This window comes from Idiotropiscis lumnitzeri, chromosome 1 (assembly GCF_059441095.1).
Source record: "Idiotropiscis lumnitzeri isolate Australia: NSW breed Sydney's pygmy pipehorse chromosome 1, RoL_Ilum_1.0, whole genome shotgun sequence".
Classification (NCBI taxonomy): domain Eukaryota; kingdom Metazoa; phylum Chordata; class Actinopteri; order Syngnathiformes; family Syngnathidae; genus Idiotropiscis; species Idiotropiscis lumnitzeri.
In genome coordinates this window covers 1,489,576-1,513,662 of record NC_142391.1, presented here as the reverse complement: position 1 = coordinate 1,513,662, position 24,087 = coordinate 1,489,576, and the positions used below count along the sequence as shown (strand labels likewise).

At 45.2% G+C, this 24,087-nt stretch overlaps 3 protein-coding genes across 4 annotated transcripts in view; 1 reads left to right on the top strand and 2 right to left on the bottom strand.

The window, feature by feature from the left end:
* The window catches only part of dnaaf9 (dynein axonemal assembly factor 9), a 25,554-nt gene extending 10,063 nt beyond the window's left edge, over positions 1-15,491 (bottom strand). Inside the window, exons 1-31 of the mRNA XM_088309886.1 lie at positions 15,325-15,491; positions 14,784-14,863; positions 14,598-14,714; positions 14,406-14,530; positions 14,197-14,293; positions 14,010-14,116; positions 13,849-13,926; positions 13,089-13,190; positions 12,944-12,999; positions 12,738-12,873; positions 12,482-12,563; positions 11,443-11,479; positions 11,288-11,372; positions 11,141-11,217; positions 11,020-11,064; positions 10,900-10,945; positions 10,720-10,831; positions 10,470-10,540; positions 10,324-10,371; positions 8,976-9,066; positions 8,807-8,910; positions 8,595-8,738; positions 8,448-8,533; positions 7,594-7,695; positions 7,394-7,511; positions 7,238-7,326; positions 6,179-6,319; positions 5,971-6,096; positions 3,130-3,167; positions 2,636-2,771; positions 1,560-1,646 (exon numbers count right to left, since the gene is read on the bottom strand). Of these exons, the coding sequence (XP_088166012.1) occupies positions 1,560-1,646; positions 2,636-2,771; positions 3,130-3,167; positions 5,971-6,096; positions 6,179-6,319; positions 7,238-7,326; positions 7,394-7,511; positions 7,594-7,695; positions 8,448-8,533; positions 8,595-8,738; positions 8,807-8,910; positions 8,976-9,066; positions 10,324-10,371; positions 10,470-10,540; positions 10,720-10,831; positions 10,900-10,945; positions 11,020-11,064; positions 11,141-11,217; positions 11,288-11,372; positions 11,443-11,479; positions 12,482-12,563; positions 12,738-12,873; positions 12,944-12,999; positions 13,089-13,190; positions 13,849-13,926; positions 14,010-14,116; positions 14,197-14,293; positions 14,406-14,530; positions 14,598-14,714; positions 14,784-14,863; positions 15,325-15,380 (2,819 nt within the window). The 5' untranslated portion in view covers positions 15,381-15,491. The remainder of the gene's footprint in view (positions 1-1,559; positions 1,647-2,635; positions 2,772-3,129; positions 3,168-5,970; positions 6,097-6,178; positions 6,320-7,237; positions 7,327-7,393; positions 7,512-7,593; positions 7,696-8,447; positions 8,534-8,594; positions 8,739-8,806; positions 8,911-8,975; positions 9,067-10,323; positions 10,372-10,469; positions 10,541-10,719; positions 10,832-10,899; positions 10,946-11,019; positions 11,065-11,140; positions 11,218-11,287; positions 11,373-11,442; positions 11,480-12,481; positions 12,564-12,737; positions 12,874-12,943; positions 13,000-13,088; positions 13,191-13,848; positions 13,927-14,009; positions 14,117-14,196; positions 14,294-14,405; positions 14,531-14,597; positions 14,715-14,783; positions 14,864-15,324) is intronic.
* On the top strand, positions 14,521-19,483 carry LOC148342582 (uncharacterized). 2 transcript variants are annotated; one of them, XM_088309851.1, is made up of 4 exons: positions 14,521-14,667; positions 16,642-16,686; positions 16,766-17,596; positions 17,684-19,483. In XM_088309851.1, the coding sequence occupies exons 2-4, from the start codon at positions 16,677-16,679 to the stop codon at positions 18,391-18,393; spliced, it is 1,551 nt and encodes a 516-aa protein (XP_088165977.1). In that variant the 5' UTR covers positions 14,521-14,667; positions 16,642-16,676; the 3' UTR covers positions 18,394-19,483. The 2 variants fall into 2 exon arrangements, with proteins under 2 accessions (XP_088165977.1, XP_088165987.1); XM_088309861.1 differs by lacking the exon at positions 14,521-14,667 and adding an exon at positions 15,122-15,524.
* cfd (complement factor D (adipsin)) lies at positions 19,289-24,087 on the bottom strand. Its single transcript, XM_088309874.1, has 5 exons — positions 22,163-24,087; positions 21,932-22,088; positions 21,188-21,329; positions 20,827-21,117; positions 19,289-19,765 (listed from the first exon to the last, which is right to left on the bottom strand). Exons 1-5 carry the CDS (start codon positions 22,221-22,223, stop codon positions 19,604-19,606), a joined length of 813 nt encoding a protein of 270 aa, XP_088166000.1. The 5' UTR covers positions 22,224-24,087; the 3' UTR covers positions 19,289-19,603.

Genomic DNA, 24,087 nt, shown 5'->3' with positions numbered 1-24,087 from the left:
TGCTCATGAGAGAAATATCAACCAAAGTTTGTTTTTCAAAGTCAAACTGGCTTCAAGGGCAGTTTTTTTTTTTTTTTAATTCAAGAGGGCACGACCGAGCCTTAAGGCCTGAAGATGCGCCACCTTTACGCGTACTCTTAATTAAACTCCGATTTTGTGTTCCCGGCTCCGTTGCGTGTAATTGTGACTGGTGGCGCGCCGGAGCGGCCGCTGATTGCTGTAAAGCCCGCCGGGCATCTTGTGTTCTATCAGCAGCTGCCCGCTCGCAGCCCAGTAACAAGCTTTTGGCCACACAGTCCAGTTGCCATGTAACACAGAGGGATCGCCTTCCCGCCTGGACCTGTTCCATCCAGTCTTCATGCCTCAGTGCTCAGAACCCCCCCCACCCCCCCTCGTGCCTCTCCCCCACCCCTCCGCCTCCTCCTCCTCCTCTCCTCTTCCCCCAAGTCCCAAGATTATACTCTGGCACCAGCCTGGACTTTTTAGTAGTTGATCTCCACATTTGAGCATCCTCAAATGTCCTCGCTGGCCTCGTTCCTGAGTAAATAAGCCTACTTCAAGAGACAAACCGGAATGGGCGGTTTCATTTTGCAACATGAAATTTGGCAAGCATGCCGATCATGAGAAGATCCACAAAGAAAAAAAAAAGAAGAAAAAGCCATGCCCAAAAGGGAACACACGATCTGCCATTTTGGTTTGAAGCAGCCATTTTGCATTGGTAGCACCCCGTAGAACAGGTGTGGGCAAACCACGGCCCGGGGGCCACATGCGGCCCATTAAACGTTTGAATCCGGCCCGCCAAACTTGAAAAAAATTAGATGAATAAACTTTGGTCATGTTTTATTTTCTAAATATTATGTTTTTTCAAAGACATATTTATTGTTGTAATGCTTTTGTTCACTTTCATTTCAAATTAAATGCATTTTTTTTCCCGATGAGGTGAGGTTACCAAAACACTCCATCCATCAGCTCCTCTGTCAAATTTTAGAACCCATTGTGGGCCGCCAATCCAAACGTTTGCCCACCCCTGCTGTGGAATTTAGCAAAAATAGTCAGCCCCGCTTGATGGCTCTAGAATGCATTCAACCTCCAAATCCAGTTTGACTGAGCGAAAAATGAAATTTAGTAGGCGTGTCCATCCAGAGAAGACCCACCAAAAAAGTCCCAAGAGGCCATGCCGGAAAAGACACGGACGGGGAAGTCCGAAATTTTGCTTTGAGGTGACCATTAACTGTTAGGGTTAGAGTAGGACAAAGTTGACGTGGTTCGAGGTTAGGGGAGGAAGACACATGCATGTGTGTGTGTGTGTGTGTGTAGATACACACAAGGGCACAGACAAGCGGACACGAGGCGAGACTGCAAAGGACACCACGCCGGAGGACGTATGCCGAGCCATAAAGTTGGATTTACAGCAGAACATAAAGGAGGCTAATTGGGAAGGTGGAACAATGATCGTAATGGAGAAGATATTGGAAGACATACAAGAGGACATTTTAGAGGTGGCCGGCCTGCCGGCGAAGCTGAGGGCGGAATGGTAATACAAGAGGGAAGGTTCTCACCAGCCAGGGTAGAGGACGTAACGCGCTCGCAGCATCTGAGGTCCGCTGAAGCCGCTCGCCGACAAAATCAGCTTGACATCTTCATTCCTGTTGAAGGATGACAATGCAGTCAAGCCTACACGCATCGTCAAGGTTACGTAAAGCCGTGAAACATGGGGATCTGATCGGTTGAGCTCTACTGCACGCTTTCATAACATTTAAATGGATTAAAAGAGGAGTTGAAACAATGAATTGTAAATTTATATCAACACACACACACACAAAACATTTTGTGTACGTATCTGGATGACAGATACGTACACGTGCGGGGCCTGTTGGGGTGACGGAAGCTCGGGTGCGAGCTGTGGGCCACAGCAGCCAATGGCCGAGTTTGCTCATTCTGTGTTGCATTGTTCTGCCGCTGATCGAAACAGCCGCAAAAATGCATCGCTGAGTGTGCTGCTATTTTCTCAACAGTTAATTGAATTGACAGCTTCCACTTTTTTCTTTTCCGGACTAACTTTCGGAGGGCATGAGAGACAATCCCTGCAGCGCACAATAAACTAAATGGCGGCCATTTAGTGGCGTAGTGACTGAGGCCGACATTTTCAGGCCAAATTTCGCTTGCAACACAAGAAAGGAAAAAAAAAAAAAGTTGTGGCACTCATAAGACTGTTGCATCCTTCGAAGCAATTAAAATGAAATCCCCCTTTTTTCAAACGTAGCAAACTTATGTCCAAAGATGAACATTTAAAAATAAACCGGCATCTGAAAAGGCTGGATTACAGCTGATGACATTCAGTCATTTACAAACATTTCCTGTTTCATTCTTCTTTCAAATTCACAAAAAAGTATGACGCCATCTAGTGGTGAGAAATCAAATTACACCCATTTTAAACTGAAGTTGCAACAAAACACAGTTATTAACTATGCAAAAAACCTGGGGAAAAAAATCTGCAAAATAGCGGTACCGTGAACCTGGAAACTGCGATGTAGGCGGGGCTTACTGTATGATGACAACATCACCAGCTACAATATTATATAGCCACGCGATATAATAATTGATAAGAGTAGAAATGCATCTGCGGGCGTCCGACCTGGTGACGGCGCCTCTCGCCGCCGAAATGAAGGCGGCGGTGGGGTTGGCGGCGCGTACCACCTGCTGAACGTGCCGCGAGAGGGGATGCGTCTGGTCTGCCGCGGCGCCGGTGAACACCACCGCGCTCACGATACCTACAAACACAAGCCGATATGACTCAACATCCACATCCAGTTTGGCATTCATCTCATTATTTATTAGTCCATTCCTTGCTCATGTGAGGCTCAACTTCAGATCCGCATATAAAGGAGCCTCATTACAACACGCTACTTGGATCCGTTTCCCTGTGACAAACTTCAAAACGTTCGGCGACATGAAAAATTGCAAATTGCATAGAATTAGCATATCAATTGTCGACTCCAGTTTGAAAGACACACGTCGGAGCCCTTTGTGCCTCTTCCGGAAGTGTTGATGAATACGTGGAGAGCACCGGAACACATCATCATTCCCGGGAGACTCGAGGGACGTGACGCAGACGAGACGAGGGCTTACCTTGACTGCACTGCTCCAGCAGCTTGGGAAAAGCAAACCTGAAAGAGGAGACAAAGAAGCACTGAGGACAGTTTGCAGGCGAAAACAGAACTAACTTGCCAGCAAGTAAGGGGAAAAAAAATGTTAATTAAATTGGTCTCACGCTGACCTTGTGGAGCTGCATTAGTCAAGAGTTTGGTCTTTCATGACGTGTCATCAAACTTTTTAGTTTTGGGGGCTGACTTTTTAAAAATGTCAGGGAGGCGCTACCAAAACAATTTGGACAAGGACCCACAGAAATTGGTCCTTAACTCATTGACTACCATTGACGGCTAAAGACGTCAAAGATCCGTTTTTTTTGTAGTTGTTTTTTTTTTTTTTTTTTACTCGGCTGGTCGCGAATGAGTTCAAAGAAACAAAATGGTAACCTTTGCGTGTCTTTTCTAGCATGGCTTCAGGAGACATTTTTGGGTGGTTTTACCCCTGATAGACATGATGAGCATATTTCATGGTCCTAAATGATCTTCAGGGGCTGAATTTTCCAAACACACCGAGCCACTCATTAGGGCAGACGAGCTCCCATCATGAATAAGACATTAGTAAGAGGACGTGTGCATGTGGTGCTCGCTGGATTGCGAGAGATAGCGACCAAATTTCACGTTGTTGAGTCAAAAAAGTAGTTTGAAAAATATCTGAGGGGTGCCAACTTTGACAAGCACATCTGGAAATGGATTAAATGAACCGAAAATGGAACATTTTTTGGCATGTTTTGGTTGTTTTGGGGGTGAGGTTTCATTCATGACAGGCATACTTCCCAAATTTCATGTTGCTGATGAAACAAAATTCTACGAAAAATCTAAGCAACAAGTTTATTTTTTGGAAAAGGACATCTAGAAATGGGCAAATTTACTCTTAAATGGACTCTTCAAACCAAAATGGCAGACTAATTTTGACTTTCTGAGCATGGCGTTCATTTAATTTTTTTCAATTTCAGAGGGCCGGATTAAAACATCTAACGGGCCGCATGTGGCCCCCGGGCCGCAGTTCTCCCACCACTGCTCCAGGGGCTGAATTTTCCAAACACAGCAGAGTCCCTCATTCAAACAGATTTATGGATAAGACATTAACAAGAAAAAAAACCAAAACAAAAAACATTTTTGCCTGTGACGCCATCGAATGATGTCCCCGTGGCAGAATTTCGCGTCTTAACCGATCAACTGCGGTGTCCGGGCACGGGGCAAATCTTCATGGTAACCGAGTCATTAGCAGCCCCGCACATCCATTACCCTCCCGCCTCCTACGGATCAGTCATTTGAGAGGCATTTATCTTCGCTGTCCTGATGTAATGAACTGTCGCCGACCATCACAAAAAATGGATCACGACTGACCGATAAGCTTGGCCGAGGATGCTGTTGTGTGTGTGCGTGTGTGTGTGTGTGTGTGTGTTGCTGGTGGATTAGGCGAGCAATGTTGAGGGAGGTGACAGGCGGGTCAGGCCAATTAACATCGCGACTGGCGGTCCAATGTATAGAGAGCGTCAGAGGTGTGGAAGACGCCTCAAATAGTTCCTGGAAAAAACCCCAAAACAAATCATGCGCTCATATGCGTGTAGCTAAAGTTAAATAGAGTCTATTAAGCGGAGTGGAGCGGCTCAGTCCAGCTCCGTCGAAAGCTTGCATGCATGGGACACAAAGAGCGGCGGATTAAATACAAGGTTGATCCGTCTTGACTTTCAATAGCAATAAAAGCGTCACGTCCTGGAAAGCTACGACAACTCACAACCCCCGTCAGTCAGTCTGTCAGATTAACAAAAGAAATCCTGTTTCCCAAATTCACGGCGTTTTCCTACAGTTCTACGTGATAGAAAAAAGTCATTTTTCTTTTGGGATTTTTTTTACGACAACAATTGTTTGGATATTTCTGCCTGAAATGGCCTTTTTTGTGGGGGAGGGGATGAATGAAACAGTCTTTGGAGGCTAAATTTGCAAAAAATAAAATTAAATCTCAAGAAGAAGTTTGTCTAAGAGAGACGCCTTGTAAAACAACCACCTCAAAGCAAAATGGCAGACTTGTTTTGTTTTTTGTTTTTTTTCTGGGCATGATTTCTGGAGACTTTTTTGGGGGTGCAGTCATGCTAAAATGTTCTTGAGTGAAACAAGCTTTTGGGGCTGAATATAAAAATGAATTAATAACTAAATAAAAATTGGGACACACGGACGTATGCCGGTCCTGAAAAATGGCAACTTGAAAACAAAATGGCAGCCTTGTTGCGTTTCTTCGACTTTTTTTGTGGGGTTGTCATTGTGTTGGCCCGGAACGAACGTTTCACCAAGCAACCTGAATATTAATAATCCCGAAATGTCAGAAAACATACCAAATGTCCGGAAGCACCAAACTTGGACAGATTTTTTTTTTTTTACTTCCGTAAAACTCCTTTTAGGTGATGAGAATATATATTTTTTGAATATATCAGCATTTTCATTATTTTTTTCTATTCTATTAAAAATGCTGACAGCATAAAATCAGCAATCCTACTTTGTGGCACGGGAAAGACGTCGTGCGTCATTTTATTTTCCTAAAATCAAATTTTTTTTTTTTTTGATGGCCTCAACAATTCTGAATTTTTTTTTTTAATCCGAGTGAAGTTTAAGAACCCCCAGACACAAAACACCCCAAAACGCATTCAAGAGCACAGTCGCCTGGAAGAAAAAAACAACATCCGTTTTGCAGATCGACGCGAAATTCGGCAGCAATGAAAAGGTTTGCAACACCCAAGCTGGAAACTGAAAAGGAGTTTGGCCATTTTGGTTTGAAGCAGCCAAATTGTTGATTGGCAAACTCCAACAAGGGCAGAAGCGACACCTGTGCTCCATGCAGGAGGCGAGCGGATCCACGCAGGCGGTGACGGCGCCAATGACCAACCGGACCCGGACGACGGCGTCTGGGTGTTGAAGCACGGCCTGGACAACGTCCAGAACATCCGTGTAGCTGTGAGAGTCCAAATCCTCAAGTCAGCATCTTCGGCCAGGATGATCTCTTTTGTCACGACGATGCAAAGTCGTTTCCTTACCCGGGCGAGAGCACCAACAGGCGCACCTTCCCCGCCGTCCGCCTCTTCTGGCTGGCGCAGACGTCGGACAGAAAATCCTGCAGGTGGGAGGCCGAGAAGGCGCCGTCGCAGCCGCCCAAAGTGGGAGGATACACCAACCACCTGCGGGCAACACCAAAAATCTTTTCTTGTTGGCCAGGAAACATTTAAATGCATATCGCCATCCAAGAGCAACGACACAATCTGAGGTGAACAGTATCTTACTTGAAAAAAAAATATGGCATTAAATCTGCTCATTTTGCCCTGTAGAGAAAAGTATTTCCTGCATGAGATAATAAAAATGCAACATCTCTAGGCGCATGTTAAATATTGCAATAACATCCAAACGGAAATATTCAACACCCATATCGCAAGGTTTTCCAATATTGGGCAGCCCAAATATTAAGATTTTAGTAAAATTGTTTCTAGTCAAATAATTATTCATGAACTCAATTATTCATAAATAACTTAAATACAAATATTTATTTATTTATTGATGGTCTATTCAACATCAATCAATACTAATTTTATTGTAGAATGTCTTTGTTTAATTACCTCATCCTTTATTCAAACAACTGTCAAGAAAGATTTTACCCATATTTTTGCATTTTACTGCATGTAAAATAGCTCACGGTAATAATTTATTATTCATATTTAATTCAGAATAATCGACTGAATATTTAATAATATATTGTACATTTTATGTGTTTTCATATTTTATGTTAGAGTTAAAATTCATTTTATTATTAAAATATTTTTTTATTATTTCATTTGAATATAACAAAATCTTTTACTTTACATGTTTGTGTTTTATTATTCACAATAAATACATGTATAAATTATTCAATCCAATAATAGAATAAAAAAATAGATATATATTTAATTTAAATGATTATAAATGTAAACAAATATTGCTGAAAAAAAAAAGTGCAACAAATATTCCAAGACTGCTCGGCGTGGCCGATTAACAAAAGATGTCGGTGGGCTTTAGTTTGTCTAACCCTGAATTTTGGACAGCAGAACAGAACCAGGTTCTCCCACCTTCCGTACTCTTTGTTAAGCCGCACCAGAAAGTGGCAAAGGGTCTCCTTGTGGCTTCCCGGCAGCCCGCTAATGACCGTGACGACAACCTTTCACACACAGAAAAACACAAGGTCAGCCTCAACCGCAGCAGAATGGCGGCCAGTCTGAGCCCACCTTGTCTGCCAAGTTGCTCGAGTCCACATTCAGTTCTGCGGAGGGGAAGAGCGCCCCCAAGTGGTCGGACAGTATGGGCTCCTCGCCAATGCTGCTCAGGGAGAAATGCTGCAGAAACCTGCCAAGGTGCAGTTAAGACCCTCACATATGGGACAAGAAATGGCGAAAATATTATTTGGATGATCCGAGTGAATACGAACATGTCTCGCTCAGGAAGGTGCGAGTGGCACGTGACCAATGTGCCTCTCCGTTTGGCCACCGGCGGCTCCTGACCGTCGTGCAGATGTTGCAGCCTGCTGTGCCTGAGAATGGAGCGGAGTTGCATTCAAAACGGGTTGGAAGCAAACAACAAAATAACCACAGAGTGTCATTTTCTTTTTCAGAGCCAAGCTTCTCTCTCTTGCATAAAAATGTCCATTCCAAGACGGCACAAAATTGTTGAACAGCGAACCAAGATTAAGTCCAAGAATTCATTTTGTGCAATTTTTCCACAAATTTTGACACACTCAAAATGTTAAGATTATTGAGGTAGATTGTTTGTCCTGCATATCATTCCAAATGTGCCCCAAAAAAAATTATTCAGACTACTCATGTGGTTGTATCGGGCAGTACAAGTGATTTTTTCTTAATCAAGCGGCCACTCAAGAGTGTGGCCGGCGGGCAGCACGCGACCCACGAGCCAACAGTTGCTCATCGCGGACCTCGATGATACCGACCAGGATCTATGAAAATGAAGATGATGCCAGTACATCAGCGTCAATCTCAAAATCATACTCAAATTGGAGAACCACAATTTTTGCACAAATCAGAGGAAGTAGTCCTATCACCAGATTTTATTGCAGTCCTCAAATTTTCAATCACTCTCCTGCAAAACCACAAAAACGCAGTGAGCCCACTTGAGTTTTCACCGTCTCAATTGCTTTCAACGCAATCATGAGGGAGACGTGTGCAGATATTGTGAAAAACCTTAAAGCAAACACCGACAATCTTTACAGGCAGATGATAACTATGGGAACTAAAAAAAAAAAATAATCTTTCACGTTCAAAATCTTACATGTTTTTGTGGCTCCATGTCAGCTGATGCTGCTCCACCAATTGCAGCCCGAGTCCCCGTTCAGCACTTTGCCACACCGGCAAAACCTACACAGGGGGGACATACAATTTGTCATCACTCTTCGGGGATCCCCGGTGAGGGTCTCACCTTGGAATAGAAGCCCCTGCTGCTTTTGGACAGGGGCTGCAGGGCAAAGACCAGGCAGTGGTCTGCGCTGCGGAGGGGGAAGGGCAGGTGGGGGAGCAGAGCGCTCGTGTAGTCAACAAAGAGCGACGCCACCCCATCGGGGTCCTGTCACAACACAAAACATTTCAAGCCAGTCTTGAACTTTGAATGGGCGACATGTCGACGCAGCGTACCGGATGGTAGAACCTGACGGCGCTGATGTGTTCCCGCGAGAGGGTGACGCTTCCGTACTGAGCGTGCACAAACAGAAGCCCCTCGGAGAAGAAGGCCAATTTTCCTGGCATCGACAGTTCATGTTAACGAGCCGCTGATGACAACGCGTGCGCCATCTGCAGCGCTTACCGTCTTCGGGCGCCGATAGAAAGCTGCTGGACAACACGTACGCGCCCTCCGCGTTGGTCAGGGCGCGCCCCAGACAGGTGTCTTCTTCATTCTGTTCACACAGGACACATTTACAAAGCGGGAACTCGCTTGCGTGGCGATCTGTCTCAGAGTCATGCAGTGTGGATGAAAACAACAACATATTGTTCTGTCGAAGTTGGAAAAAGGGACAAAGGGGTGCAGTCTTTCAGTCTGTCTAATATACATTGTCTTGCAAAAGTATTAGCCCCCCTCAGGGACTTTTTGACCTTTTGCCTCATTTCAGCTTGCAAGATGAAAAATATTAATGTGATTTTTTTTTGTGTGTGATGAATCAAAGCCAAGTGGGACACAATTTTATACTACATTTCCAACTTTTTGGGTCAAATTAAAAAACAGCAAAGTAGGACGTGCAAAAACATTGACCCCCTTTTCGTGAAGTGCAGCCAACTAACTCCAGAATGTTTTGTTTTTTTGATTTCTGAATGATTCAATGTTGACCTCCACGACAACCCTCCTGCGTATAAATAAATTAAAAGAAAATTGGGGCGCAAACTGCGGTTTGAGGGAGATGTGATTCTTCACAATTTTATGCTTCAACCTAAAATGTGGAAAAAGGCTGAAAAGGTCAAGGGGGGCTAATACTTTCGCTAGACAGCCACTGTATGTGAGGGTTCATATTTGGTACCCAGAGGACAAAATCTGTCGGACGAGTTCCCTTTTGAAGAGCCCTGGCCTGGTAGTTTAATTTTTTTTAATTAGAAATTTATTTGGAATATTCCCGCATAAAAATGTCCAGATCAAAACATTTTTCTCAATCTAACATCCTAACGTGGTTGTTTCAAATTAAAAGAGATCTTTTTTTTTTCTTCCAACGCTACAGAGGTGCTGCCAGGCCAATCTGGACAAGGCCATATAGTATTGGCCGAAATATTTGCTTTTAACCAAAACGGGGGCTTGGGAGTTCAACTCATGACCTCTCGTGGACACACAACAACACAGCAGTGGTAAAGAAGGTCCACCAGCGTCTGCACTTGCTGAAGGTCCTCAGGAAATTCAACGTGGACAAGAAGCTGCTGCTGGCCTTTTACCACTCGAGCTGACCTACCGTGTCTCCACCTGGTACGGCGGCTGCACCGAGGCGGACCGAGTGCGGCTCAAGACGACAGTTAAAACAGCGCAACGGATTATCGGCTGCCCTCTCCCCTCCCTGTCGGACATCGACACCACATTTCTGATTTCCGATTCTGACAAGTCGACCAAATCTCACAAACCTCTCGCATGACTGGATTCAAATTGGATTGTCATTGTGGTATGGAGTGAAAATCACCTTTGTGAGTTGCTGGGCCAGCTCGGATTGCCTGACATCAGATTCCATCTACATCAAATAAAACAACAAGGACACATTTCAGCGCGAGGAAATTAAAATCAATCAATCAATCAATCAATACAAGAAGATTTAAGAAGGAAACGAACCATCCAACAGGCATAGCGAGGCACGGTGGCGGTCAGGACGGTGTAGCAGCTGTCGGCTGTCATGACGCCATCTTCTCCAGACGGAAAAACAGAAAATCCATTCAAACCAGAGAATTGCTGACAAGTTAACGCTGCTCTGGGATGCTCATTGAAAAGTTGAATGACAGAACGCGAGACTAGCCACATTTAAGGATGAGTTCAAGTTGACGACAAGGACATTTTTGTGGGAAATTTCAAATTATGACGAAACCTTTGCGTTGAATGCTAATGCTGGAGTCAAGGAACGCTTCGGAGAAGACCACCGAGCCCAGGTTGCCGCCGTGACCCTGCAGGTCTGGCACGTCACGAACCGTCATGGAAGCCTAACAAAAAAAAAAAAAGAGGGAGACCGGGAGTAACTCCAAATAAAGAGCAGAGACAAAATCCTTACTGTTTTGATGACAAAGCGGCTTGCGGCATCAGTCAACGGAAGGAGTCTGAAAGGAACAAAAAAAATGCATTCAACTTGCTTGCAGTCTGTCGGCAAGCTGATTGGCGGGCGGACACTCACCTTCCCTGCTTATCAGCTGCCTGAATGTTGAATTCACACCTGGACCTGAGTGACCACGCAAATACAAATCAAACACAAGACCATGCATCTTTGAAAGGTCTTTTCAAGCGTGAGAAGCGACCTGAGAACACTGCGGTATTCGCTCAAGTCCGACGAGTCCAACGATGTGAGGAAGGTGTGCTCCGCGACGTCGTTAGCCTGGGAAGCTCGCATCATTAAAGCGAGGAACGATGAATGGCAAAAACATGGCGGGGATGTGATGGCTTACCTTGGCGGCGCTGGAAGTGCCGGAGAAGCATTTAATTCCTCCAAGAACAGCTTGAACGGCCGCCGAGTACACGCAAGACAACAACCTGGAAGGTGACGCTAAAATAAGCCTTCACGTTGGATTCCAAACTAAAGAATGTCAAAGCCAACACTTACAAGACTGGGCTTTTCTGTGACTTTGCATGTTGACGTCCTGTGGATGAAATGAGTGGCTTTTAATACATCATCGTTCAAATGACGGACAACATTATTAACACTGACTTGACGTCGTTTGGTCACTCAAGTGCCTGCTCGCCTGTCAAGTGCGAGATTAAACAACCAAGTATATCTGTGAGAGCTGCCTATTTCCCATAACGTGACTGTGAGCGAAACGTTCAGAATTTTGGCTCATTTACATCATCCGGCCACGACAGCAGTGCTTCTCAATTATTTTCTGTTACGCCCCCCCCCAGCAAAAAAAAAAAAAACAATTCGCGCCCCCACCACCACCCACTCTCCAGCACAACTATAAATAAATCGCATTTTCGTTGCAAAACAAACCGGCACCATATAGTTCATACGCGCTGCGCACGATGGGCAAGAAGAGCGCCACTGCCAACTACTGGCGTGGAGGTGCAATGACAGTTTATTGTAGTACAGCAGAAAAAAAGCATGTTCTCCAGGGTTGCACACGCGCCCCACTTTTCGAGAAGCACTGCACTACACCAATGACTTGGAGGCGAGGTTGGGTGAAGATCCTCCATTTCCGGACTGCAATTATTGACAAGTGTCTAAATTGCAGCGTACGAAGTGCGGCCTCCACAAATGAAAATGCTCTGACTGTCTTTATGAACGCTCAAATTCCGCCCTCCACCCCCACATACTCGGCACCACTTCTGCCTGTAAGGGTCCCTTGCCTAGTTGCAACGCCTTAATTTTGTCCCCAGTCGTCAGGATAACAAAACGCCAGATTCACAGGCTAAAAAAAAAAAAAGCTTTTAATTTTCCCCAAAATCGACAGCGGGTTTTAAAATCAGGTGCGACTTTATATATGGATGTTGAATAAAGTTTGACTCATCCTGGTTTTCCTCAATGAGTAGTAATGCGCCTTATGACCCGGTGCACCTCCTTTATGGATATTCATTGAGATTGCACCTTCGAATCGTGTAATTTACGCTAATATGTATCCTTTAAGATTCCGGAATACATGTCTCACCGAGGAAGGGTGCGTGCGTGGTTCCAAAGAAATAGGTCCGAGAGCAGGCCAAGTGTCCTCGGGCAGCAGCGCACTGCAAAATCTGACCATGAAAGAGTGGATCAAAACTCACAGCAGGTAAATAAAGTTCCAACATTTCTGTCATGTGACTCAATCCCGTAAGAATTTTTTAAAAAAGTGTCAAAATTCAGTTGCTGTTCCCGAGAACGTCAGCAGGTGGTGCTGCAGGACAGTTGTTTATTCTTTGCTTTCCTACCATGTGGCTGGCCAGAGAGCCTCCACTTCCGGTGTTGCCGACTTGGTGACTCTCGGAAGGAAAGTTGAAGGAGTAGCTGTCCATGTCCTCTGAGGACGAGTGTGCACCAAACAACACCAAGGGCCGACGATCTTTACTGAAATCACAACACCTTTTTTTTTTTTTTGGGAACCAAACACCGCAACGATGAGGTTTTGACGACTTACATTTTGTCGGTGATGTTGCTCGAGATCAGCCCGTGGGAGAAATACGTGCGGAAGGCCTGTAGGGACATGATACTTCGTTTAAGAACCAACGCACATTAGGTGAGAACTCAACTGTTTGTTTTTTTTTTGTTTTAAATCATTTTACCTCTCCAGCCTGAGCCTCAGTCAGCTCCAGGATGGACAAGTGGCTCTCCAGCTCCATGCGGGAGAAGAAGCTGCTCCACTGCCTCTCGAAAATTCTTAAATCCTGAAATAGAGGGAACACAATGTGAGACTGAACTTCACACTAATGTGAGCTTGCTGACAAGGCGGACATTTCATGAGAACAAAGTGGACAAGACGACTGCACACTGTCAAACAAATGTACTTTTTAACGCCCGAAAAGGTTGTCATGTCAATTAATCTGTTAATAAACGACAGAGCGGACGCGATCAGCTTGACAACATGCAACTAACGGCGTCGAATGAAAAGTACAAAACATATTTTTGCAACGGTTTCAGCCTCCATCGGAGGAAGAAGAAATGCCGCCATGGTCTCACCGAAAACATCATGCATCTTATTTAAGTGGCCGGCGAACCGAACTTCAGAGTTTGATTATTCTGCTGCATTTTCAGGACACCGAAGTCACTTTGTGCGACTCTGACCAAACTTTGCACAAATTGGATGGTTGCTAATGCTAATCAAAAGGACGTAATAGTTGTGGTTAAAGGCCAAAGTTTACATAACTCAAGCATGTTGTTGTGTTTCATGTTCATCGCCACTGACGGACTCACAATTACAATTTAGTTCGTCAACAAAAGTGACGGACTGACGAATGACGGACTACTAAAATTTTGTACGTCTGTGAATAACCAAATTGAATGACTTTCCAAATAAAAAAACAGTAGAAGTAAAGCCAGCGTTACCTCGGCCAACAGCTGGTCCAGCGACACAGAATCCAATCTGCTGTAAAGCCGCCACAGTCGCTCACTCATGTCCGACAACTGGCAAAAGAAAAAAAAATCCTCATTGAAGTGGAGTGTGCGAGAGCAAGCAAATGATCATTTCTTTTCAAAACGCAGCTCACCTTGTATTTCATGGTGAAAAAGCTTCCTCCGCCAATGCCCTCCAGGGCGAAAGCCTGAATGAGGGGCCACTTCTCCACCGTGAAAACGTCAAACTTTTGCACATGGCCTTATAGTTAAAAAAAAACAAAAAGCTTTATTTGTCTGAAGACATGCAGTGGAGGTGAAATGGAATCAAAGCAGAGATACCCAGGGAGCTGTGGGGCACACCGATACGATGGCAATCCTGCACCATGGTGACAAAACTGGAGATCTTGAACTCCTCCGCCGCCTCTTGGTCTTCGTACTACGTGAGGAACACACGAGTGAGTGAGACGCTGATCATTCAATTTGAAAAACAAATTCACAAGTATACACAGTTTTCGTTTTTTTTTGTGCTCTTTATTTAATTGTCAAACCTCGGCCTCGGTCATGCAGTAGAGGTGCAGGTTCCTCCAATGGGACACGTAGGGCAGCAGATAGCCCAAATTGAGCGGGTTGCAATAAAGGTGAACGCACTCGGCCTTGATTAGAAGGATCACGTCTAGAAAGTAAAGCAACAACATGCGTTCACAAAATTGAGTCGGCAAAGACCGAACTGACAAACTCACCATCCAGCATCTCCTCCGGAAGGAAATGTTCCGCGTCGATGGGATTTGTTCCGTACAGTCCGTAGAAAAGGTATTTAGCCAGCTCCGAGCAGCCTTCGTTATACCTGCTGTCAATTCCTGATGACAAAAGTTTAATCACCGTCCTGTGAAGTCTTTGAAAGAATAATGGTGGGACTTTTTTCCTACCGAGAGTGCACAAGATTCCATCGGAACTCAAAGTATCACCGACGCTGAGCAGAGACTGAACCTGACGCAGGCGGCAACAACTGCATAAAAAGGAATATTGTAGTCATCTTTTAGAATTCATATGCACTAAGCACTTGGCAAAGATTTCAGTGATCGTTTATGCAGCCCCAGTCAAAAGTTAAAAAAAAAAATTCTGAGCAAATATATACTTTATTAACACCTGCAAATTCACCCTTTGCCATTAAACGAGTTATTGTGTTTTATTTGGTTGTCATTTGATTGTCTGCTTGCTAGCCATAGCAACGGTTGCTGAAGCGTAAATTAATACGAAATCGAATCGTGCGTCTTCACTTTTGCGATTCAAACGGGAGTTGGGTGTAGTTGCCGATTTATTTTGATTTGATTTTGTTTATTCATTTATTTTATTTTTTTTACGTTTTTTTCCGCTGCAAAATTAAGTACTTGACAGACAGGCTAGCGAGCGTTAGCATGCTTGACAGCAACGCCGCTCGCGGTTATCAACGATGGAGACCTACGGTACCTGACAGCGGGGTTGACTCCCGGATATTTGCCGGTTGTTCGTTTTATCCCGGCCATGATTTTTTTTTATCGTCGCGAAGTCGCAGTGAGACTTTTTATATCGTCAAAAGCGGTGAGCTAGCGGCATTTTTCTCCATCACTCCAGGGAACGTCCACACTAGCTTAGCAACGGAGCGAACCATTGGACACCGACAGAGGGGGGTATGTTTATCTAGGCCACAGTTTACAATATTTTACGGTGGTTATTGTTACTGTTGACAATATAATATGTTTTAGAATATTTTACGCCGTATAGGTCTCCAAAATAAAAACAAAACTATGTGTGAATTTGGCAGATAACCCCCCCCCACCCCCAATTATTCAACGCGGTGGTTGTGTCGTGTTTTTCGCCATTCTGACTGCATCACTAGTGGTGCAATCCCTGCGCAATATCGTTTTTTTCTTCCTTTGGGAATTTCACTAAATACTTCAAACCACGCAGGAGGCTGGCTAGAGCATAGCATAGTTTGGAAGGCATGCCGTTCTTATTTAAATAACAGTAATTACAGTCATCATGTAGCCCAACTTCCCTTTTGGCTTGTGTGCTTTGTTTTTATTGTTGCATCCGTATTACATGCGTCATTATTACTCAAGCACAAAACGCTTACATGCCCAAACTATTCGGCACAAAAATACACGGGGAAAAATTTCCCACTTGTTTAGAAAGTTTTGTCCATACTATACAGTTGTGACGCAGTTGTCAAATTCACGCTCTGATACAACTGAATGTAAGCGCAGCTCTTTTTTTTCTCCCAACAGCCTAATCTTCCTCTGCTTCACTTGAAAGAATAGCATACGTAAACACAGTCACCCAGGAAGCAATGCAGTGGTCACACAAAAAGTCACACACTGATGGAAGTAACACTCACGGTGTTACTCAGGAAGTAACAAGTAACTTTCTACAGTGTGCTTTCCCAAGAACAAATCCTGTCTGCAGAAACTTGTCATGAATGGCATAAATGAGACAATGCTTTGGAGCAGTGTGATGGCCTTAATGTTCTCAAAAATGGCGATGCACTCCAATTGGCAGCACAGACTTATTTCAATTATGTAAAATAATGGGAACTCAGCTAAATGCACTTAACACATTTTTTGTGTTAAGTTGGTTCATGTAAGAAGCAGGAGAATGGCACGTTTGATCAATATCTGCATTGCACTCAATGCAAGAATGTACTTCCTTGTCGAGAAAAAAAAAATCATGTCATGAGGGGAGACATTGGGCATGTTGTTGCAAAGCCGGCGGATCCAGTCCAGTCACTTGTATTTTTTTTTTGGACAGACAGCAAGCATCTGAAACCAGCACCTCCGAGAGTCATGACCAACAGTAAGGGTCCTTTTCTTACCTATGAACGTAAATTGTTTTTGGAATTTGTTGTAAATCCGATGTTTTGGTCTTCTTGCAGACGGTGATGTTGACACCAGGCAAGCCATGGTGGTCCTGTCCACGGATGACGAATGGTCCTCCCTGGAGTCCCTGCTGAGGGAGAGCATGGTAGAAAAAGAGTTCATCTCACGGGGATCCAAAGGGGTCTACTTGGAACTGGTTCTGGACAACCGCTTAGTCAGCCTGCACCGTGCCGCCATCCCACCGGACGCCACAGACGAGGTCGTCAGCCAGGCCATGAACGGATGCTTCGGAGCTTGCAAAGACCAGATCAGCGCCTTCCTGCTGTTGATCCAGGGTGGGAATTACACCAAGGGGCAAATGCGCCTGGTGAAGCTTCTGCAGGTTCACTTTGGAGCCGAAGCCTTCAAGTACCTAGTGGTGCTCTCTCTGGAAGTCGGTAAGACGGCGGACACGCTGGACGACGTACTGCTGGAGCTGATCACCGCCTGCGACGGCCGCTACTGCCGCCTGACCACGTCGGCGGCCAGGGATAAAGTCAACGCCTTGGTCGGCACGGTGGCCTACATGCTGGCCGAGAGCGGCGGCGGCGGCTACAGCCGGGCCATGTTGGACGAGGCCAAGCGCAAGAGCACCGAGGACACGGCCATGAGGATGCTGAGGCAGAAGGTGCGCCAGGCCGAGGAGAAAGTGCGGGCCTTCGGGCAGATGGCGGCGCAGAGTGAGGACAGGAGAGCCAAGGAGGCCGAGGAGCTGAGGGCCAAGCACGCCGAGGAGAGGCGCAAGGAGGCGGCCGAGAGGAGGCGCTACGAGGCCAAGAAGGAAAGCCTGGAAGAGGCCGTGATCAGCCATCAGGCCACGTTGCGCGCCCACATCAAAGCCGAGAACGGTAAAAATCAATCAAGACGACGTGTCCCATTTCAAATCCAAGTTTGCGTTCACAGGAAGTGATGACAAAACCGTTTTTCGTTTGCAGACGACACCAACAAGCTGTCCGTGGTGCTGCTGGGTCTGTCCGGCAGCGGCAAAACATGGGCCCTTAACCTGATCTCGGCGCGAGCGGGTAACCGCTACCCTGACTCCATGTGCGACCGCGAGACCCCCCAGCCCACCCTGGCGTGCACTCAACGGGAAGTCCGCGCGGCAGGCAGGAGGCTGGTCCTGGTGGACACCCCCGAGCTGTGGGATGAGGACGGCGTGGAGAACCTGGAGATGGTGAAGGACTGCCTGGCTCTGTCTCTGCCGGGGCCTCACGTCTACCTGCTGGTGCTCCAGGTGGGCCGCTTCACCCAATGCGAGAGCCTGATGTTGGCCCACCTGCAGAAGGTGCTGGGCAGGGACGCGTCCCAACACGCCATGGTGCTGTTCATCCACATGGATCAGGGCCCGAAGCGGTCTCCGAGGGTCCACGACTACGTGGCGGGGGCCCACGTCACGCTCCGGGAGTTGGTCCGACGCTGCGGTAGTCGCTACTATGAGCTCAGCCTGGCCGCCCCCTGCAACGAGCTGACTTACCCGCAGGTGAGAGATCTCCTCGCAGGCATTGACAAGCTGGCGGCGTCCCACGGGGGACAAGGACACGTCGTCAAGAGATTCCAGCTGAAGGATCTCCGGGACAGGAAGAAAGCCATGGAGGACACAAAGGACGCACCCTGGGAGGACAACTTCCTACTCATGGAGGACTGAATTTTTTGGGCGGCCATTTTGTGACCTCCGTAGCAGGTGTGACCATTAAGAAGCAGCCAGTTTAAAATCCCTGCCCTGCATTGCCAAACACCTTCTAGATCTTCAATTCTTAAGCACACCTTTGGCATCAATGCTTCCTGCAGCAAGATTGTCCTTGCACATCTGGATGGACAGTTCCAGAACCACCCGACCGGGACCAAAGGACCCCAATTTGGCAAACTTCAGCAAAGGGGGGACGACATCAATGAGATAGCGTCTACGATTGCTTCAAATCGAGGTTGTTGATTTTGACTCCTTCCTCATCCTCACTTCTTGCACCGAGATGGTCTGGTTCTGGTGCCGGGTCATCCAAAAAAAACTTGAGGTCGTCAGACCCTTTCGGCATTTCCTCACTTTGCACAAGAGTAGTCTTGTTCTCTTTCCTGGACTCCCGCACGACTTGCACAAAGATGGTCGGCACCGATCATGATTCGGGTCTCTCGGATTATCGGAATCAGCTCTCCTCGCTTCAATCAGAATTTCAAATGGACCATTTACTCGGTCCATCTTGGTGCAAGATGTGAGGATCGGCACAGGAACGCGTTGGAAGATGCGTATCGGACTGAATGGAGTCTGTCGAGTGGACCGACGAGGCGAGGACATCACAGGGTGACTTCTGAGTCTTTCTTGAGAATGCGAGTATATATCGGCTCTGACTGATTATGATAGTTTTGAAAAGGGCTGATATCGGCCCATGAATTGGTCAGGGCCTAGAATTTTGTCATTAACTCATTCACACCCAAAAAAAAATCTTTGACGTCTTTAGCCGTCAATGGCAGTGAATGAGTTAAAACCTGAGAACCTGACTTTTAAGTTGTTTTTTTTTTAATTAAAGCAGAATGAGACACCTAACGGATGCATTTCATGTCTTTGAAAAATGTTGGTGCTCTTTTATTTGTCATTATGATGTCAGTGATGTGTTGATTGCGATTTCCCCCCCAGCAGGCAAACACAACCAAGTAGCTAGCGGGCAGCCAGGGAGGAATCGGGAAACATTTTTGATGCGTGACTTCCTTGACAACCTTGAGCTATCAAAAAACTTGGTATGTGACTCATTATAATCGTCATGTAACATTTTGTTTTAATTGCTGTGCTTTCGTCTCTGCTCGGGCTGCGAAGAACACGAAGCGATGCTAATTCCGTATCGTATCATCATGTTGCGTTTGTATGGTCAAGCGTCGGCTTGAAGGCCCATGACGCCGTCGATCCACTCGGTGTAGTGCGAGATGGTGGTGTAGATGCCCGGTTTCTTGATCTGGCCGCACTTTTTCCCGCCATTGGATGTGATGCCCACCACTACGCCATTGTAGAGAAGAGGACCACCAGAGTCGCCCTAAAAATACAGAAAATACTTGTCAAAATCAGATAAAAAATGGAGAGCGTGGACTTGATTTTTTTTTTTGCGTGCAAGTAGGAATACGTAGATGATTAGCGCTCCGCTTCAAACTCTGATGCTTTTCTTTACTTTCGTCGTCCATCCTTTATATATTACGGCTGTCAAAATAAAAACCTGAACTCTAATTTATAAATGTTTAACTCATTACTTCAAAAATAATTTGCATACTTTGCAAAGCCAAATTTAAATACTGTACAAAATATTGTGCTCAAATTACCGCCGGGCCTTGCAAAGGAATACTGCTGGAGTTAGTTGGTGCCTGCGGGCGCAACTCATTGTTTCGAAGAAAAATGCCTGTGAAGACGACTCCGCTTGGATTGCGTTCAAGAATCAAAGAAAGCTATTAGAAAGGAATGAAATAATACTTCATATTTGGTTATTTTACTTTAACTCATTCACCGCCAGCTTTTTTCCTTCTATACCCAGTGAATGAATTAATGTCATGATATTAATCAAGTAAATATCTCTTACAAGCTTCACACAAATAGTAGTTGAAAAATGTGATTCATCGCAATTAATCACGAATGTTTTGCTATTTTCTATTAATAAAAAAATAATCACTTGACAGCACTTATATTGTTGATGAAAAGTCACTTTTGGATAAAGATTAATTTCTGGCAAAAAAGTTTGCGAGTGATATCGCCATACATCCCCAATCCAAATTGCGATATTGAAGACAATTGCTACAATATCGCAATACCGTTCACTAGTATCGTGATACCGGGAGTGTGTTGTGATCAATTCTCACTAAATGTTTTCCGTCCATTTTGCCAGTATCACGATACAGCACAACAATATTTTGCCGACGATATGATCAGAGCACTGTGATGGCACAATATCAAAAGTATCACCATTTAGTGAAAGCGTACACGGACACAGAATGACTTGCGTCTCGGAGTCGGTCACACAACAGAACTGTGAAAATTCCAAGTTTAGGAATGCCGCGTATGAGATCCGTCTAGTCGCCTCGATGTTATGAATCCGGTTTGTCCACTCACATCACAAGAGTCTTCCACCTTGTGCGGCCGATCGCACGGGTCCGAGCACAGCTTGTGGGCGCAGATCATGTTGGCGGTGAACTTTCTGCCAAAGTAGTCGCTACGTCGGCAACGGGTGGAGCTCACCACACGGATGAGCGCCTCCCTCAGCGTGTCTGATCTGGAGCCCAGATTGTCCAAGGAGCCCCAACCGGCCGTCTCCACCTCCGCGTCCCGTTCGGGGTTGACGCCGCCGGCTCGCAGGAAGGCCACCGCCCGGACCGCCTCGGAGGCGTTGAATGGGCGGTCTAGCTGCGGTGGGAAAAAAGTCTCTTGAATAGTCGTGGGAAAAAAAAAAAGATTTTCAAGAAGGTGGGCTTACTTTAATGAGAGCGATGTCGTTGTCGTAGTTGTCGGGGTTGAACTGAGGGTGGTTGTGGAGCTCCAGGATGTCAAACGTTTGCTTGGTGTCTTCGGCTTGACTCAGTGAGTGAACGCCCAGGACGACCTTCCTGCCATTGGCCCTGTTAGAAGACAATCAGATGGAGAACTTTACCCGGCAATTACAAGAAAAATGATACAAATAAGATCGGAAATATTCTCTGCATGTTTTTCCAGCAATAAAGAAAAATCATGAATTCAAACTTTTTCCCATAGATATCAAAAATATCACAATACTGTGATTGGGTGAAAAATCAATTGAATCGATTTCATTTAAGAATCATATTCTCCAAATATTTTCCTTTTATATTGCTTGTATCGTGATACTTTGATATTGTCAACTGGAAGACACTCATGTCTCACTGTGATTGCATGACTAAGACATAATGGAACAAAATCATGTGCAATCATTACATTTAATTTTTCAGTGATTGTGGTTGGACAAAAACTATATCATATCTTGAACTTGAGCATATCATTAGTATCACGATACATTTTGTGATGGTTGGCATATTGGTCGAAAACCTTTGAACTCATGACAGAGGGAGATGCTGACACAGTGAGGGCCCAAGGCATCAAAATGAGAAGGGGGGGCGGGGTCACCATGCCCCGCCTTCCCTGAAAATAATTCAGACAATATTGTGGGTGGTTGAAGAAGATAGCTAGCGTGGCGTTGTTTTCTTACCCTGTGGGCATACAATGCACGGCCGTCATCACCCACCGCTCGCCGACCACGAAGCCTCCGCACTCGTGCTTCATCCCGTCTCGCTCGGCCACCTGGATGGACGCCACGTAGGGCCGAGAATGGGGCGCCGCCTCTCTGCCGCCTATGATGGCCTCCCCTGCGCACAGCGAGCTTGTCACACGTCTGCCGAACGACAACGCGTCCGTCTGCTGCGCGTTTCCGACAACTCACCGAGCGAGAAGATTCCCGCCAAAAAGATCCCCACCGCCACGAGCGTCTTGCCGCACAGCATGGCGGAGCTTCAACTTACAAATGCGCACAGCTGGGATGCTTTAAAGGCTTTCGAGGGAGGACGTGGAAGTTCTTCCTCCTCCTCGTGTGCCTTTCTGGGAACACAAAAAGCAAAACAGGAAAGGACGAGCCATAATTCAAGTCGAGAAGCACCAAAACAAAAGACTCCCAAGAAATGATTTCCTGCAGGTTTCTGCAAATTGTTGATGTCCTTTGCATTGGAGCGATTTTTAATCTTGATATAAACCGAGCATGAATCACTTCAACTCTTTTTTTTGGGCCGTTTTCCTGAGCAGGAAGTCATGGGACGCAACAAAAAGACAATTTTTCACTGACTGCAGGGCACAAGATGTGACCAGGAAGCGGCGAAAGAAACGGAGGGCAAAAGCAAATCTCCACAATGAAAACGTAACTTCCATTTTTGGGGACTAAAAAAAAACTAAACAAAAAAAACAAAACAATTTGAGTTGCTAGTAATTATTGACATTAATTTAACGTTAGCACAACAAAGTTGGGCTGATTTTGCTAACAGGTCAACCACAGATCATTTTCACAACATTAAAATTTTAAATATTTTAATTGTCTAATTTAGAATTTTATTGACGTTTGTTGTCTTGAAATTTTGAGTTCACTTTGGGCCTAATTTGGACAGTTTTTTCACTTTTTTCTTGCCAGCCGTTTAGACATGAAAGATTGTGTTGAGTTATTTTTGAGAGGACATAACATTTACAGTTATACACAGTTCAATAAAAGATTTTATTAATTTTTTATGAGATATCACACAAGCTAACTCTTATGGATTTGGGTAGTATCCATGACTCAACAACACCATAATTTGCCATTAATGTACAAGTTAGTGATTGTGTGATGGTTAAACAAATTGGAAGAAAATCAGAGCTGATTTTCTTCCATTATCCTTATCGACAGATATCGCAACGGAATTGCAAAAACAGTTAATGTGCGATCTTTCGTGATTTTGTTGCAAAATTTTTCCAGTGTTATCGCGCAGTAATTGAACTATTGTGAGAAATTTAAGTCCAAATATGATCACAAACTGACAGAGTGAAAAATGAGTAATAATTGTTGATATTTAACGATCTCGATGGTATCATGATACTGAACAACATTTGTGTCATTTACAAAATGGACACGCGTGGAAGGAAATTGATGCACAGCAGTAGTTAGAAGGAGGTAAAGTTACTCATGCATGATACATATATGATACGACTTCTATTAGCACGACTTCGTCTCTAGTCATGCCTCGAGATGCAATTAGACAGATTTGAGCCTTTGGAAGCCACGCGAAAGTTACACTACACTAGGCTGCCCTCTACAGGCTGGAATAAGAATATCATGTGCAACCAAAACCAACATTCAATCAGACTGAGTCACCTGAGCATTGAGCAATGGAGTTCTTCGCAAGAGTGTGTGTGTGTGTGTGTGTGCGTGTGTGTGTGTGTTCCACGTGTGTGGTCTGACATCCAGTAGCTATTAAAAGTGCTTAACAGCTGATAGTTTTATTGCTCTCCCTCTGTGTCTCCGTCTCGCTTGTCTGTCCTACCTTTCCTCTCATGTTCAGACGAGTCAGCCAAGATCGGCAACCGATCAGTTGACTCAACTCAAGACGTCTCTCCTGTGTGATCATCATGTCGACAAGAACAATATCCACACAGGACAACACGCGTGCACACAGCCCGAGTGTGTGCGTTGTACTGCGTAACAAAAAAACTTTTGTTACATTTACTCAATTTCATTTTGGCGAGTGCTTGCACAAAATGAAAATAAAAACACCTGGATCCGGATATATTTTTTAAGTCGACGATACATTTACTCCAAAAAAATGTGTCTGGATCCAGATGGAATTT

Bases quoted from the DNA above. Each gene is read 5' to 3' on its own strand.
- LOC148342582 (XM_088309851.1), top strand. The intron at 17,597-17,683 runs GTAAAAATCAAT...TTTCGTTTGCAG, and splicing joins CCACATCAAAGCCGAGAACG to ACGACACCAACAAGCTGTCC.
- cfd (XM_088309874.1), bottom strand. From the start codon at position 22,223: ATGCTGTGCGGCAAGACGCTCGTGGCGGTGGGGATCTTTTTGGCGGGA. The intron at 21,118-21,187 runs GTAAGCCCACCT...TTCCCACCGCAG, and splicing joins ACGACATCGCTCTCATTAAA to CTAGACCGCCCATTCAACGC. The intron at 19,766-20,826 runs GTGAGTGGACAA...CTGTATTTTTAG, and splicing joins AGGTGGAAGACTCTTGTGAT to GGCGACTCTGGTGGTCCTCT.